We start from the raw sequence: 15,877 nt of genomic DNA on the forward strand, positions 1-15,877 counted from the left end.
TTCAAATCCAACAACCATACCAGCACTACAAGGGAAAGGGAACTTACAATTCCATTCTGTACACTGAAGCCCAACTGGTATTTCAAGTCCGGTCGCTTTATAAGAACAGTGGTGACTGGAGGGCAGCTGACAATGTTCAACTTCACTTGCGTCTGGTTCTTAAGACCCTGAAAAATATTCTCAAGCTTAGCAAGTTCTTTATCACAAACAAAGGAAAGCAGTTTCCAGTGGCAGCCACTTCATAGTTGGTTGTGTCTAATGGTGGTTCTGCCTTATCCCATTTTGGGGCACCCAAAGGACTCCTGCAGCTTGTTGCATGGGACGTGATTTGATGCTCTAATGCAGTGGGGACAGGAGGCACAGGTCCAGGAGTTGACTCTGCACTCCAGGCCTCTCTCCCTGGCCTTTGGAACTATCCTCAGGCCACCCCCACCCCACCCCCCCAAACCCAATCTTGTTCTGCACCCTTCTAAAATGCTTTTGCCTGGTGCAAATGTATACTTGAACTTGGATCCTTGAACTTGAACAGTGGGTGTCTTGGTTGCCTGAACGCAAGGAGGTAAGTAGGGGTGTGTGAGAAGGGGGCGGTAGGGGTGGAATGGCTGGAATGGATTGAATGTCCCTCTGGATGGCCACCACTGGCATATGGCCCCCAGAAGCCTGCCTTCAAGGGAATGTGGCCCTTGGGCTAACAAGCGTTCCCCAATGCTTCAATTCCTCCATAACCTACCAAATGGGCAGATGAGGCAACAACTAAGGACATGCTTCATCATTCACCATCATGATTTTAAAAAATCCCCTTACATTTCTATCCTGCCCTTCTCCCCTAATGGAACCCAATGTGGTAGGCAGCTGATTCCCAGGCAGTCTCCAAGCCAGGCACTAGCCAGAGTGAGACCCGCTTGACTTCAACAAGACAGAGAGGCCTCATGGCTCTTGAGAAGGCTACCTTGAATTTTATAAGCTGGTGACAATCTAATCCTCCCACGGTCTCCCTTTGCTGTTGGTAAGATCCACAGTGTTGGCAACATCAAAATGTGTAATTGTAGAATTCCTAGGAAGTGGGATTCCACAATCCACAGGACAGACCCCTCCCCTCTCATCCCAACTGAGAAACAGTACCTTCGTTCCTTCCTTTAAAAGGTTTTTATTAAAATATTTTTCTTGGGTAACAAAAGTACCGTACATACAGTTTCTGCTTTCAAATCAGAGAGTCCTTCATACGGATCAGTCACATTCAGAGTGAGACATTACATGTGGTACCTTTATGATTCCTTGGCATGTTGCCAGGGGAAGCCCCACGAGACTGGTCCCGTTGATGGACATAATCTGGTCCCCGATGCTGAGCTTCCCTGAACGAGCAGCAGGGGCCCCATTCATCATGTTGGCTAGGATCACTGTGGGTAAAATGGACCCCCAGCCAGACTCCACGATGACCACACCAAGAATCTCACCCTTGTGTTTGGCTATCTGCAACTGCAAATATAAAACAAATTGGAGGGAGAATGTTTGTGGGAATTCTAGGATTGCAGAATTCTGCAAGAAAGCGTTTGCCCAGCCTAGGGGAAAAGGTGCAATGTTCTGATGGGATCCAAAAGCCATCCCACTTTCTCTCCCCTCCCCCAAAAAGCACTGGACATTGGAATGAGTAGCAGGAAAAGTCCCTTAAGGACAACATGCCAAATATGGGGAATATGTACTTAGGAAGCTGGACCTGCAGTGTAAGAATCTGCAAAGCCATTTTGGAAACATACAGTCAGCCTCACTATGTTTTTTTTAAAGATCCAAGACACAGGACACAAGCAATGCATCCTCTATGTCAGTGATGGCGAACCTATGACACGCGTGTCAGACGTGACACGCAGAGCCCTCACTGCTGGCATGCACCCCATCGGCCCATTCACGCTGCTGTTGTTGTTTTTTCCCAATTTGTTCTCCCGCTCCTCCTACAGCTTGTCTCCGCTAGAGCTTGTCTCTGCTACAGTTTATCTCCACTATTAAAACCCAGATCCTTTTTTGTTGTTGTTGTTGCTGGTAGCCAGAGATTGGTTTTTTAACCCATTCTGTGCTGTTTTTTTCTGGCGCTTTGGCAGACTATGTCGGTGCTGCATGTTAGTTCCAGCTAAGGTATTATTCGTCATTTGTTTCTGTTCTCTCCCCCCCCAAAAAAAGCACAGCAGCTTTGGGGCATCCCCCCAAAAAAAGCAAAGCAACTTTTGCACACACCCACCCAAAAAACCTCCAAAACTTTGGTTAGCAGCTCCCCCAAAAAAGCTCAACAACTCTGGGCACTTTGTGATAAATAAGGGGTTTTTGGTTTGGTTTGGTTAAATAATTAGTTTTTGGTTTATTAAATACAATTATATATTACAATTATACATTTTTGTTATTTAAACTATAAATATCGTGAAATTATGGTTTTTTTCTGAAGTAACACACCACCCAAGTTATGCTCGGTTTTTTGGCGAATTTTGACACATCAAGTTCAAAAGGTTGCCCATCACTGCTCTATGTAAAGGCACAGCAGGCAACAGGCCCACTCTGTGCAGTGCTGATTTCCCCATGGCGGGAGGCCCATTACATGGGCTTGCAATTCTATGAGAAGGATGTGCTTTCCTCAGGAAAAAAGAAAAGGATCATTGGCAGGGGGAGACATGAAGGGAAAGCGGGAAAACTCAGTGGGAGGGCACCTGAAGGTCCTGGGGGTGTCCCCCATTTAAAACCCTGAGGAGATGCTGCCAGACAGTGTGGACACAATTCAGTGGACAGGACTTCATATAAGGCAGTTCCCTGTGTTGATGAAAAAAGGTGTTGATACTTTACTGAGATGTACAAGTGTGAAGTGGAGCAGAGGGAGAGGAGCTATTCAACAAAGCCATGGAGATCAGGGAAGGCACCAAAAGCAATAGACTAGCTTAGCCTTCCTCAATTTGGCATCTTCCAGATGGTCTGGACTATTTCCATCGGTCCCAGCCAAAGACTGAACTAGTTACAACTGTGGGCTTCTGGTTCCGGTCTGCCTTAATGGATGCCACTCCGACAATAGCGGAGACCATTAGTGAAGGATAAACAAGGATGATTTGATGGCAATTGTCCTTGCAAGCTCCCCCCAGGGCCCGGGGGGGGGGGAGTGAGCTTCACTCACAGATCATCTCGGTACCTGGCTCTCACTCCGGCATGGAAAATACTAATAAACATTTTTTAAGCAGCTGCAGGGGCGGTGGCAATTGCAATATGGACAGTGACAGGTGAAGGGTTAAGCTCCCATCCCCTCTGTCCTGGCCATGATCTGGCTCCTCCCCCCACATTGACTATTGGTAAACAAACAGCAGCAACTACCAAAGGGCAAACTATATGACAAACATTACATCTAGATTCCGGACACCTGTAATTAAGCAGTATATAAATTGACTTCATAAATAGTTTGGTGCTCATTTATTTCCCTTCATTCATCACCCTTCCTTCTCCATGATACTGTTTGTTATACATGCGCATCCATGTGTGTGTTCATCATGGGATGTTGGAAGATTCACGACAGACAAAATTAAGACTTCTTCACACCATCTGTAGTTAAACGATGGAACTCGCTCCCACAGGAGGCAGTGATAGACACCAACTTGGTTGGCTTTCAAAGAGGATTGGACAAATTCATGGAGGCATCTGGTTGGCCACTGTGAGTACAAGATGCAGGGCTAGATGGGCCATTGGCCTGATCGAGCAGGTGCATATTATGTTCTTACAAGTGAATAGTGGGAGGTGTGGGAAAGCTGGGTGGATGAAGGGGCAAAGGGGCTGCTTGTCCAAACTCAATGAACTATATATAAAAACAGCAACATTCAAAACTCAGCTCAATGGATTTAATTTTATGTTACTCTTTGCATACGATGAAAATATATTGTTTGCAAATGAGTTCTTAAAACTCCACATGAGTTCCCAGCATGTACATTCCTAACCCTACAGTGAAGAAGGAGCAACAAAACATATGTTTTTGCTTTAAGAACAGGGCAAATTAACCTCTTTGCAGTTTTCCGAGTTGGAGAAATGGATCAGATCGTCATTGTACATCTCCTGGGTGTTGATGATGTCACTGTATTCCTTCTGACTCAAATCCTCGGGGTTTATGCCATTAGCTCTGAGGAACTCCTGGTATGCCACACTGAAGGCCTGGCCAATTGACTGGGCAATCAGCTGAGCCTGCAAAAAATAATAATAGTGGAATGATTTTTCTGCCTGTTGTTCAGCAATTTTGATGTACAATTGCTAGACATTGAAGTATTTTATTTAAAATATTTAAAATTATATCCCCCATCTTGCTGCCAGCCTTGGCTTTATTCCTTGCCTGTGCTGTTCACCTTCTGGGAGGACCACCAGGTTCTAAGGACAATGGAACAGCCTCTGTGCCCATCATTCATAATACACATGTAACTATGCCACTCTGCAGAGTTACCACTGTGGACCACCTGGAAGAAGCTAATGGACCTGCACTGCAGGGGGTTGGACTAGATCAGTGTTTCTCAACCTTTTTTGGGCCAAGGCACACTTGTTACATGAAAAAAATCACGAGGCACACCTGGAAGAAAGTTCCCCTCTGCCGCTCATTCCAGCGCTCCTAGAAGCAGCGGCTGCGGCTCCAGCGCGCTCGTCTCCGCTAGCCTGAAAGGGAGAGGGGCTTCGGAGGATCCACCACTTACGGAGCTTCCGGACGAACGGCGACAAGGACAGCTCCGTCGGAGGAGACGACGAGGCAGCGGAGCGCGCTGCCATCGCCGCCACCGCCCCACATTCAACCACCGCGCCGCAAGCGAGCGCGAACTTGCGAGAGGTGGGGTTGGGGAACAGAGCGGCGCCGGGCCATCTCGCGAGAGCAAGCGGCGAGAACAGTTGCCTGAAAGGAGCCCCTGGGAACTGTAGTCCTTTCTCTGGCTCCCTTTCCCTCAACGGCGTGCGGGGGTGGCGGAAGTGGAGCTTTCTCTCGTCAGCCAGGTTTGCGCTCTCGCGAGCCTTGAGCCGAGGCTTCCGGCTGGTGAGGGTTTGCCGTTGCCCGGGAAACAAGCCGCACGTCACGGCACACCAGCCAGCGTCTCGCGGCACAGTAGTGTGCCGCGGAACAGCGGTTGAGAAACGCTGGACTAGATGACCCTTGGGTACCCTTCCAGTTCTAAAATTCTAGTATTCCATGACCACAGATGATCCACAGACCACAGCTTGGAAGCCTATGATCTAGTGCACACTAAACTAGAGTCAAGCACATGTCACATACATATTCCACTGCCAGTCATTACACTAGGATTGTAACTACAGGTAGAACTGTGGAGGACTGACTCCCGTGGAGATACTCCAGACCACAAAGTATCAGTTTTTATGATTTTTAAAAGGACATCTCTAGCTCTTTTACTTGTGAAATAGAAGGAAAGGTACGCAAGCAAGATTCTATTCAATTGCTCACTAAGGAGTAATGCAATTAAATCACTGCAGTTGTGTTAGGTGACCTATATTTATGCTCTGAATGCCCTGCAATGATTTGCCAGCCCTTTAGTTCTCCTCACTGCAAAGCTCTAGCTATGGTCTGTATCACAATGACAGCAAGCAAGGGATGTCCCTTAAGGGCGGGGCAAGGGTGGGGACCTGTGGCCCTCCAGATGTAGCTAGACTTCAGTTCCCATCAGCCCCCGCCATCATGGCCCATGATTAAACATGATGGGAGCTGTAGTCCAGGAACATCTGGATGAGCCTCGGCTCACCATCCCAAGGCAAGAGAAGGACCATGGTTCAGGTATTACAGCTTTGCAAGCAGGAGAAAGAAACTTCGCCCCATGTCATCTCCAAGTAAAAGTTGCAGGTGGTGGGGAAGATCTTTCTCTGCCCAAGACCCTGAAGAGCAGCTGCCAGTCAAAGTAGATAACACTGAGCTAGATAGTCCATGTTATGCTGTCATTTTAGGTCATGTCTGCTTTAAAAGACCTTTTAAAAGTAAGGTAAATTATTAAAGGTCCAAGCACTCCAGGAGAAGGGCAATAACGCACGGATGTGCATTCTGAGCGGGGAATTCCAAGCGGAATAAAGAGAGCAAACTTCCTGGGAATGAAAAGGCAGCAAACACATTGGCCCTGAACATCTCTGAAAGGCTTAACCAAGCAAAAGCTTCAGTCATGCACAACCTCTAAATAATGCATTTTCCAAAATGCTGTTCACTTACATCCTCTGATTCGAAGACGTGGCAGATCATCTTGTACTGCTTCTTTCCTTCCTGTGCGCCGGGGGTCGTCTCAATGCAGTCCTGCGAAGCTGATCGGGGCATCCGGCGCCTGGCCATCAAAACGACGATGTTACCTATATCGGCAATGTAGGAGATTGTGCGCAGTGCATGGTCCATCATGGTTTCCTAGGAGCAACCAATAAGCCAAAGCTATCAACATGGGCCCCCAACTACTTTTGAAAATGATGCATTTTCCTTCATATTTTATAAAGAAGAAGAGAGAAAACATTAGAAGAACAGTGGCTGGCCCCACGGCCTTGAAACGGATGCGCCAGCCCACTTCTGCTGCCCAGAACTGAACCAAGGCTGATGGAAGCTGGAGTGCAACATCATCTAGAGGGTCACAGCTTCCTCATCCCTGGACTCTTTGGTCTGGGCCAGACCAGGCTCTGTTCTGTTCCTAGACTGGCAAGTTGCCCATTTTCCTCATGTCCTGCTTGTGGGTTCTCAGGGGCATCTGAATGGGAATTGGGTCCCTGGACTAGACAGGGCTCTGGCCTGAGCCAGCAGAACTCCTCCAAAGCTCTTATGGTCTCCATGCTTCAGTTCATCAGTTCACTGCAATCCTGCACCAATAATCTGCAGGAGAAATATCCAGAATTCTCCTGCCTCTTCCTGTGTGATGTACAGATCAGCTCCTATTGAACTTGCACTGAAAAGCAAATTTGATCAATCTTTTGGTTAATCATTATAGGTCATTTTAGAGTATGCTAATCTTCAGAAAAATCTTACCATTACCAATATATAGAAGGCATCATTGATTTTCTATTCTTTGATAAATGATGTGGGCAAATCAAACTGTCATTACAAATAAAAAGCCTAAAGTGGAGCGGGTGCGCACGCACACACACACACACACACACACACACACACACACATACACACACACCATCTGACATTTCAGTTAATTAAATGGGCATTTAGAGACCCTGGATGCAGCTCAGTTTAAATCCATTTAGTTTGTGCTTTTAATTAAATTTGGTGATTTAAAAACCTTGGTTGTTAAACCACATATAATGCAGTACTCATATGAAAAGTATAATATTCTGCAAAGCACCTCTTACATTTCAAAATGAAATGGGTTCAACATGTCTCTGACAAATAAAACAAATAGACTGGCTATATGGCTCCAATAAACACAACTAAAATTCACGCGCACTTAAGGAATGAGAGGCATTCGACAGATCAATTAAGGGAAATAAGAGACATTACTGAAAATGTACAATTTAGAAAGCAGGGGAGAGGAAGCTGAATGTTAGAAGATGCACTGGAACTTCCCCTAGGCAAGAAATGAAAGACTGCGACTGTATTTTTAAAACAAGCCAATAGAATTCAGGGATAAGCGTTCAGAGGACAGCAAATTGAATGCCCATCTGCCTTCATTCCTGCTCCTCCTCATGGTCCACACCAGGCTTCCTCAACCTTGACCCTCTAGATGTTTTGAGACTACAATTCCCATAATCCCTGACCACTGGTCCTGCTAGCTAGGGATCATGGGAGTTGTAGGCCAAAAACATCTGGAGCGCCAAGGTTAAGGAAGCCTGGTCCACACTGATCAAACAAATATCAGTCTGCAGGAACAAAGGTCAAGAGTTGGATCAAAGGAGCTGTGAGTGGAAGGAAAAGGCAGACACAAAAACTAATCTGCAAATGCATTTGGCTGATGGAAGTTGTAATTGAAGCTTCATTAATGTGTGACCCCAAAATTCTGGGTTCCCCCGCCCCATCAACTGATGCCGAAGTTTTGTGCTAGTCTGGATCCCATTCCTTCCCAGTGCGTGCGCGCGCGCACACACGCACACACACACACACACACACACACACACACAAAACTGATTTATTATTACTGTTTCCCCTATTTTAAGACGTAGTCATAAAATAAGCCATAGCAGGATTTTTAAGCATTCAAGGAATATAAGCCATACCCCGCAAAGAAGACATAGTAACAGGCGCAGTGTGAGGGATTCCCAGTTTCCCACCCCTCACTGCTTTAACAACAGAGGCTCTCCCTGTGCTTCTCTACAAACGGGAGTAAACCTCCAGTGTCCAAAGTGGACTTGTCTCCAGGGTACCTCAGGGCTCTGCGTTCGAAACCTATTGCCACCAGTGGGGTCTCCTTCCCATGGATCCCTACTGCTACAATGTGCCTCTCCCTTAGGCAACTATGTGGCTCCTTTGGCTTCACTAACCAGCCCTTTGTATGACAGGAGAAAAAGCAAAGAGTTTCCTCTTCCACAAGAAAGCTTTGTTCTCAGGACTTCTGGTCTGCTGCGCTGGCGGAGAGGCGCAGAAACCTCGAGCTCCGAGGTTTCTGGCTTGCGGGCCCTCAGCTGTTGTTGGACTACAGCTACTGGTAGAGCTAGATTACTTCCATATCCCTTTGGTGTTGGCTGGGGCTGATAGGAGTTGCAGTCCAGAACATCTGAAGGGCACCAGAGTGCTGAAGGCAGCTCTAGATGCTCATTTTGCGGCATCAGGATTGTATGCCTGTTACCTGTGTATCTGCATTCAGAACTTTAATCCTCTGTGTGGAGATGAATAGATCCACTTCTGTCAAAGCCTGGGAATCTCCCTCAGAGCTCTGAAAAGAAGAAAAGAAGAAAAAGGAAAGAACTTACTTAAGACTTCTTCTCTTGAAAACAGTGCCTTCCTCAACCAGCTATTTCAAACATGATGGGAGTACAATGACCAAGCTGTACAAAGTTACTGCAACACAGAACAGATAATTGGAATGGTCCATTTCCAATATACATGCACAAACAGAGCTTGAGAGAGGAGCATTATTAGGGCCTAGTTCACTTGAGGATGTCCTAAGATAAGGATTTCTCATGTTGGCATCTCAGAAGATGGAGCCAGCAAGGGAACAGGAGATGAATTCTCTTGACAAGAGAAACTCGTTTAAGTTTAAGAGTAACAAGCTCAAGAGGGATTGGTTGCATCAAGAATACACCTTGCAGACTAACAAATTCATTAGCCCACAAGAGCTTAAGCCCTTCTGAGATGCCATAAGACTCATGGTTGTCTTGATTCCTTAGATCGCCGTGGCGGGAGGGGTTTGCAGAGTACACTTTTGGGTTTCTTCTTCTTTTAGTAGAACTAACTCCAAAGTTCACCAACCAGAGCCAGATGACAAAGGACCAGATATATGACAACAGTAAAGGATCAGGGTGCCTCTGAGCATGAAAATTTGCTTTCAGTAGTAGAGCTTGACCTTGCAGTCCTTTCACACAAAATTTAATTTGGTCTGCCCTCTACCCCAAGGTTCCATTCCTGGTTTTCCTACCCCAACCCAAGTTTAGCAGCCTAATTTGTGGCTGTGGGTTGCTTTTATTTATTTTTGTAAAAAACAACAACGGAGTATTGGTGGCCCTACTGCTAATAGCCCAGAGATCTGCCAGTGAACCTACCTTCTGTCCATCCCTAGTCTTAGATCATGGGTGCAGAGCGCCTTTAAAAAAGTGCCCTGTGCAAGTTGAGCAGACAATTTTAAAAAATAAAAAAATAAAACTGAAGGTGCTGCACTACAATAAGCCCAGAAAAGCTTTCCTTTTATGAAGTGTGCAAATCATAATTATTTGCCCTCAGTGCAGTTTTGCAGAGCACCCTTCCTCAGTTTTCGTATTCCAGAGTGTCCCCTATCTGGAAGTAAGCAAGCCCAGCTCATGGGCTCATACAGAGACACAACAGGAGAACTCGTGTGAGTGTGGACAATCCTCCTCTGCCTCTTCATTGGAAGTGAGTGAAGTCGCAGCAGAGATACCTTCCTTGTGGACAGGCACTTTGAGCTCACTTTAATCATTTGATTTCTTTTCTCAGAGAACCATAACCCTTCTCTCCTAGCATGCTGATATATCCCAGCTCAAAATTAAAGAATTAATGCCAGCTTATAATGAGTTTGTGCCATGGCTGGACACAACATCCCTCATTTGTGGCGAAATGTTGGAGGCAAAATGGGAAGGTGCCACTCTGCACAAGTGCTGTGTGTGTGTGTGTGTGTCCCCTTTGCTCCCCCTGCCAAAGCCTTGCATATTGCAGTCATGCAGCTGTGCTTGCCAGATTCTGGTGAGGACTCCCATGAGCCCTAGAGACCTCTGCACAATCTCACAGGGCTCTCGCACAATCTTGCCTGAACATAGAAGCTGCAGCAGCATTTTCTAGTGGCAGCGGCAGGGGAGACATCCCTGCAGAGGTACCCCACAGATTCTGCTGCCTGAGGCGACTGCCTCAGTCTGCCTCCTGGACAGGCCGGTCCTGACTGGAGGCCTCTCAGCAATAAAATAGGATAGGATAGGAAAGGAAATATGGGGAAGGCTTATTGGAGCATTGCAGTGCCCTGTCAGGCTGCTAACAGCTATTTTCAATTTTCCTGAATGACCTACATTTGAAAAAATAAATAAAAAACCAGTAGCACCTTAGAGACCAACTAAGTTTGTCATAGGTATGAGCTTTCGTGTGCATGCACACTTCTTCAGATACACTGAAACAGAAGTCACCAGACCCTTATGTATAGTCAGAGGGTGGGGAGGGGTATTACTCAGAAAGGTGGTGGGAATGGGTGATTGACTGATAGGAGTGGTAAACCTGTTGATGACTGTTAACAACTGCAATTGGTCTTGCAGGGAAAAACAAGGGGCGAGATGGCTAAAGATAGCTTTATCATGTATAATGAGATAAGAATCCAATGTCTTTATTCAGACCAGGTCTCTCCATGGTTTTAAGCTTGGTAATGAGTTGCAATTCAGGAACTTCTCTTTCCAGTCTGTTTCTGATTTTTTTCTGTAATAAGACAGCTACTTTGAGATTTTGTATAGAATGTGCTGGGAGACTGAAGTGTTCTCCTACTGGTTTCTCTGTCTTGTGATTCCTGATGTCAGATTTATGTCCATTGATCCTTCGGCGTAGGGTTTGGCCTGTTTGTCCAATATAGAGAGCTGAAGGGCACTGTTGGCATTTGATGGCATACACAATGTTAGAAGATGTGCAATTAAATAGTCCTGAGATGGTATGTTGGATGTTGCTGGGGCCAGTGATGGTGTTGTCCGGGTATATGTGGCAGCAAAGTTGGCTCCTGGGTTTATTGCAGGCTCTGGTACCAGTGTCCATGTTAAGTATGGTGAGGAGTTGTTTAAGATTGGGTTGCTGTCTGTAGGCAATGAAAGGTCTTCCTCCCAGAGCTTGAGAAAGAGAACTGTCATTGTCTAGGAGAGGTTGTAGATCTCTGATGATGTGTTGTACTGTTTTAACTTGGGAGCTGCATGTGATTACTAGTGGTGTTCTGTTATTTTCTTTTTTGGGTTTGTCTTGCAGCAAGTTCTCTCTGGGTATCAGTCTGGCTCTGTTGATCTGTTGTTTAACTTCATCGGGCGGATATTGTAGTTCTAAAAAGGTTTGCTGTAGATCTCTTAGGTGAGAGTCTCTGTCTGTAGAGTTGGAACAGATGCGGATGTAACGTAGAGCCTGGCTATATACAATGGATTGTTTGGTATGTTTGGGATGGTAGCTAGAAGCATGTTTGTTGGTCAGTTGGTTTTCGGTATAGGGTGGTGTCTATACGCCCATCCTGTATTTTTATAGTACACGGCTACCTACCTGTAACTAGACCGATATTTGGTGAGTGGAGAGGCAGTTGCATTCCACAAATGGCAGTCCCCACTGGCAACCACCATTTTGCCTCCCCACATGCACAACTAAATAGGGTATTACGGGAAATATGTGATGACCAAGAATCCTACAGCCCTAGTAACTCCCTCATCCTCATCCCCCCCAAAATGATGCTTTTCTCCATTTCTCCCCCCCCTCTAGTTATAGGTGAAGACTATCTAGCAAAAGTATTTATTTTGCATAATAACAGGAAACTACACTCAATGGAAGACCTGTTCTGTTTGCTCACTTGCACAAAGGGAAGACAAAAAAGTCAATTCACACAACCCAAAGAGTTTTTTTTATATAACAGGGTTGTTTAACTAGTGAAGGACTGCTGTGTTCAGACAAAACTCCCTCCCAGTTGAGACTAGCCAAGTCCTCTCCCTGCTGAACTTCAGGTGCTTGACAAAGGCTTTTCTATCCCCGCAGACGTTTTAAGGAAGTTCTCTGTGTTTTTTATTACTTGTTTAATTGATTTTATTCACAGGTAGGTAGCCGTGTTGGTCTGAGTCGAAGCAAAATAAAAAAATTCCTTCAGTAGCACCTTAAAGACCAACTAAGTTTATATTTTGGTATGAGCTTTCGTGTGCATGCACACTTCTTCAGATGCACACTTCTTCAGAAGAAGTGTGCATGCACACGAAAGCTCATACCAAAATATAAACTTAGTTGGTCTTTAAGGTGCTACTGAAGGAATTTTTTTATTTTGATTTTATTCACTGTATGTTTTTTTAAAATATGTATGTTTACTGGTTAGAAATGATTAAGTGGTAGCTAAAAAAAAAGCTCTAATAAATCATAAATAGTAATGAATATTGGGTTGCAACACTAGTCTTGGCTGCTTCTCCTCCAAAAAGCAATAAAGTATGTCAGATGGAAATAAACTTTTGCAAGAGGAAAATGTGATGTTTATCCAGGCTTAGCAAAACAACAACAAAAATACCCCCCCCCCAAAAAAAACCCATTTCACTGAGATGGATAGCCACAGAGGAAAAGAGGAGTTATTTAGCAGGGAAGTGGGGAATTATCTAATGAAACCAACCAACCCCGCGAAAATTGAAAGGTCTCTGATTAAGTCAACCAATCTCTCCCACTCCATCTGGTCAACTGCATTTTAAAATGAGCAAAAACAGAAAGCTACAGCTTGACAGAGATCCACAATGAGAGACACAACACTCCAGGATGCACAAAGACCACAGAAAACATAAACAACAAAAATAACCAAATGTAAAACAGACATTAGCATTCAAGAAAAACAGTCTACACACCACTTTTTTCTTGATTTTAGCTGCCTTTTGCATCCTCTGGGGAGAAGCATTTAAAAATAAAAAGGGAAACAGACAAATGCACAAAAAGAAAACGAGAGAAAGAGATATTATGTGAAGTCAGGGAAATCTTTCATCAAAAGATTCTCAAACCTATTATCTGCAGAAATCAAGGAAGGAAGGCTGTTGGCTTGGTCTATATGTGTGTGTACATGTGTGTCAGTATCATCCATCAGTTACAGAAACTGCTGCATAACTTTGTTGATCTTAGCTGCAGATTATATTTCCATACTACATATGCAGTTGCAACCCCATTCTGTTCCAGTGAACCCCCAATCCCATGCCATCCAATATCCAAATGCAGAAACCAAGCTTTTGCATCCTAGGACATGGAGTTAATCTTCCAAGATGGATCATTCTGATATTGCTGTAGCCCAGCCCACATAACACAATGATGTCATCAGGTCAGAGGTGAATGTAACTTAGGACTAGTGAGCGAAAGCAGGAACAGGTTCCACATGCCTGTCAAAACCACACCCACTTTTATGTCAAGAATCAAATTGCTAGTCCTAATACTATCAAACGCTTGTCAAGTTGCCTCTCAACTTGTCACTTAGCAAAGCTGAACCCCAGTTCCTTCTCAGTCTGTCCATACAAACTTAGTTTCCTGCAAACCGTCCCCTTTTGGGCTCTCTTTCTCTGACTTTAGCAAGTGGGGGAAATGTACAAGTTCCCTCCATCCCATAAAAAAACAAATTGTGCAAATGTCAAAAGATTCAAACTTTCTCCAGATTGGCCATACAAGCAAATGTATGAAAGCTGCCATACACTGGAGTCACACCACTGCTCTATCCAGTCCAACTGGCAAAGGGCTTCCAAATCTCAGACAAGATCATTTCACTGGAAATGCCAAGAATTGTGCCTGGGACCTTCTGCATGCAGAGCATGGGATTCACCACATAACTGCAGCCCCTCCTACAGAGACACAGACCACACATTCCGTCTAGTCCAGCAGTGCCTACTCGGGCTAGCAACAGATCTCCAGGGTCCCACCCAGAAATCTTCCCCATCACCTGCTGTTGGATCATTTTAACTGAAGATTCCAGGGATTGAACCTGGGAACTTTTCCCATGCCAAATCAGTGCTCTACCAGTGAGTTATGCCCCTTTCTTCCGCTTTTGCAAAGGAAATTAACCTAAAAAACCCATCCAAGACTCGGATAAGTTCTGTGGCCCTCAGTGCAGCCAACAAAGTGGGGGTGGGGGCAGGGATACAGATCAAAATAAATTCCCCATTAAGATAGAATATCAAAACAAATTCAGGTGCATCTGGGCCAATGTAAACGGGCGTTGGCATCATAATTCAACCTGGTGCCTTCCAGATGTTTGGACACCAACTACCATCACCTCCAGATTGGTCAGTGTTCAGGGATGACGGGAGTCAGGAGTTCCAAAACCTCATTGGGGAAGGCTGTTTTAGGCTCATAGCTCCTTGTGAACCATAAGGTTATATCCAAGGCCAGTCCTACTCAGAGCAGACTGTAACTTTGCTGTCTAAAGCAGCATTTTTATATAGTCTGTCACTCCTATTTTATATAATAAACCAAGCTTTCTTTATTTCTTTGTGTGAGAGCTTCTTGTGAGCATAAGGTTAAAGGTCAAAACATGTCCATAACGTGAACATCATAACTCCAGCAAAAGACCCTAAACTTCACAGGAGTGCTGGCTGTGCACATGTGAGTCCAGGTACACATTTGTAACAGCACAACAAAATCAGACCAAAGGTCCCTTTAGTCCAGCACCCTGTTTACATGGTGGTCAGCCAGATCCTTCCAGGAGGCTCCTTAATCAATGTCAAGGGGGGGCTGGAGCCGGACTCAGGAGAGGGGGGTCAGGGAATTGTGGGGAACTGTTTTGGCCAGAAGGCAGGAGTCAAAAGCAGGGGAAGCTTCATATCTGGAGGGTGGCGCACAGGATGAGCCAGAAGAGGAGGAGGAAGAGTTGGTCAGGTAAGTGAAGACCCAGGTGCTCCCCCACCCCCTCCTGCCCCCCTGCCTCCCAGACCCAGGAGGGGTTTGAAACGGAATGAGCAGAGGAAGTTTCCGGTTGTGAGTGTGCTGTCTGTCAGAGGAAGGTGCATAAACTGGTGAAGGGAGAGTGGTCCCTTGTTGCTGCAACTGTGCCATGCTATAGAGTGTGGACCTGGGAATATCTGCCAAGATCGGTATCTTTCACAATTAAGAATTAATTCTTGAAATTAGCCCTTGAAATGAGACAGGCTACCCAGCGAATGCAGTAACATCTCATTGCAAGAAAAGAGGACAGAAATTTATATTCTATTTAATAAATTAAAAAGAAATAACAAGATAGTTTTGCTGCCCCCTTCTTATGAAGAGTTGCATGCAGCAGCATTGAGCAGCTATTATAATAGCAGCAGCCAACTGTCTTTGAGAGACTGCCTACCAAAGTAAACCGGACAGCATTGAAACTGATAAACAATGCTGCACTTTGGCACAATACAAATCAGGTTTCATTTGTGGTTACCAGTTTCTCATTTTTTTTTCTTGAAAGCCAAACCACCCATTAGGAGCTGGAATGGGGAAAGCAATTAAAAGGGGGAAATGTTACTTCTCTATCGAGAATGAGCAGTGACACTTTTAACCTGTATTTAATGCTGAGATTTAGTAACACTGGGCGGTGCAAGGTGCCTTGAC

The 15,877-nt window shown here is 45.2% G+C and overlaps 1 protein-coding gene across 1 annotated transcript in view; it reads right to left on the reverse strand.

Moving 5' to 3' along the window:
- APBA2 (amyloid beta precursor protein binding family A member 2) overlaps nt 1–15,877 on the reverse strand; it is a 100,358-nt gene that overhangs the window by 10,579 nt on the left and 73,902 nt on the right. Inside the window, exons 7-11 of the mRNA XM_035132241.2 lie at nt 8,751–8,837; nt 6,197–6,382; nt 4,015–4,194; nt 1,264–1,476; nt 48–167 (exon numbers count right to left, since the gene is read on the reverse strand). Coding sequence (XP_034988132.2) covers nt 48–167; nt 1,264–1,476; nt 4,015–4,194; nt 6,197–6,382; nt 8,751–8,837 — 786 coding nt within the window. The remainder of the gene's footprint in view (nt 1–47; nt 168–1,263; nt 1,477–4,014; nt 4,195–6,196; nt 6,383–8,750; nt 8,838–15,877) is intronic.

Source organism: Zootoca vivipara, chromosome 14 (assembly GCF_963506605.1).
Source record: "Zootoca vivipara chromosome 14, rZooViv1.1, whole genome shotgun sequence".
Lineage (NCBI taxonomy): Eukaryota > Metazoa > Chordata > Lepidosauria > Squamata > Lacertidae > Zootoca > Zootoca vivipara.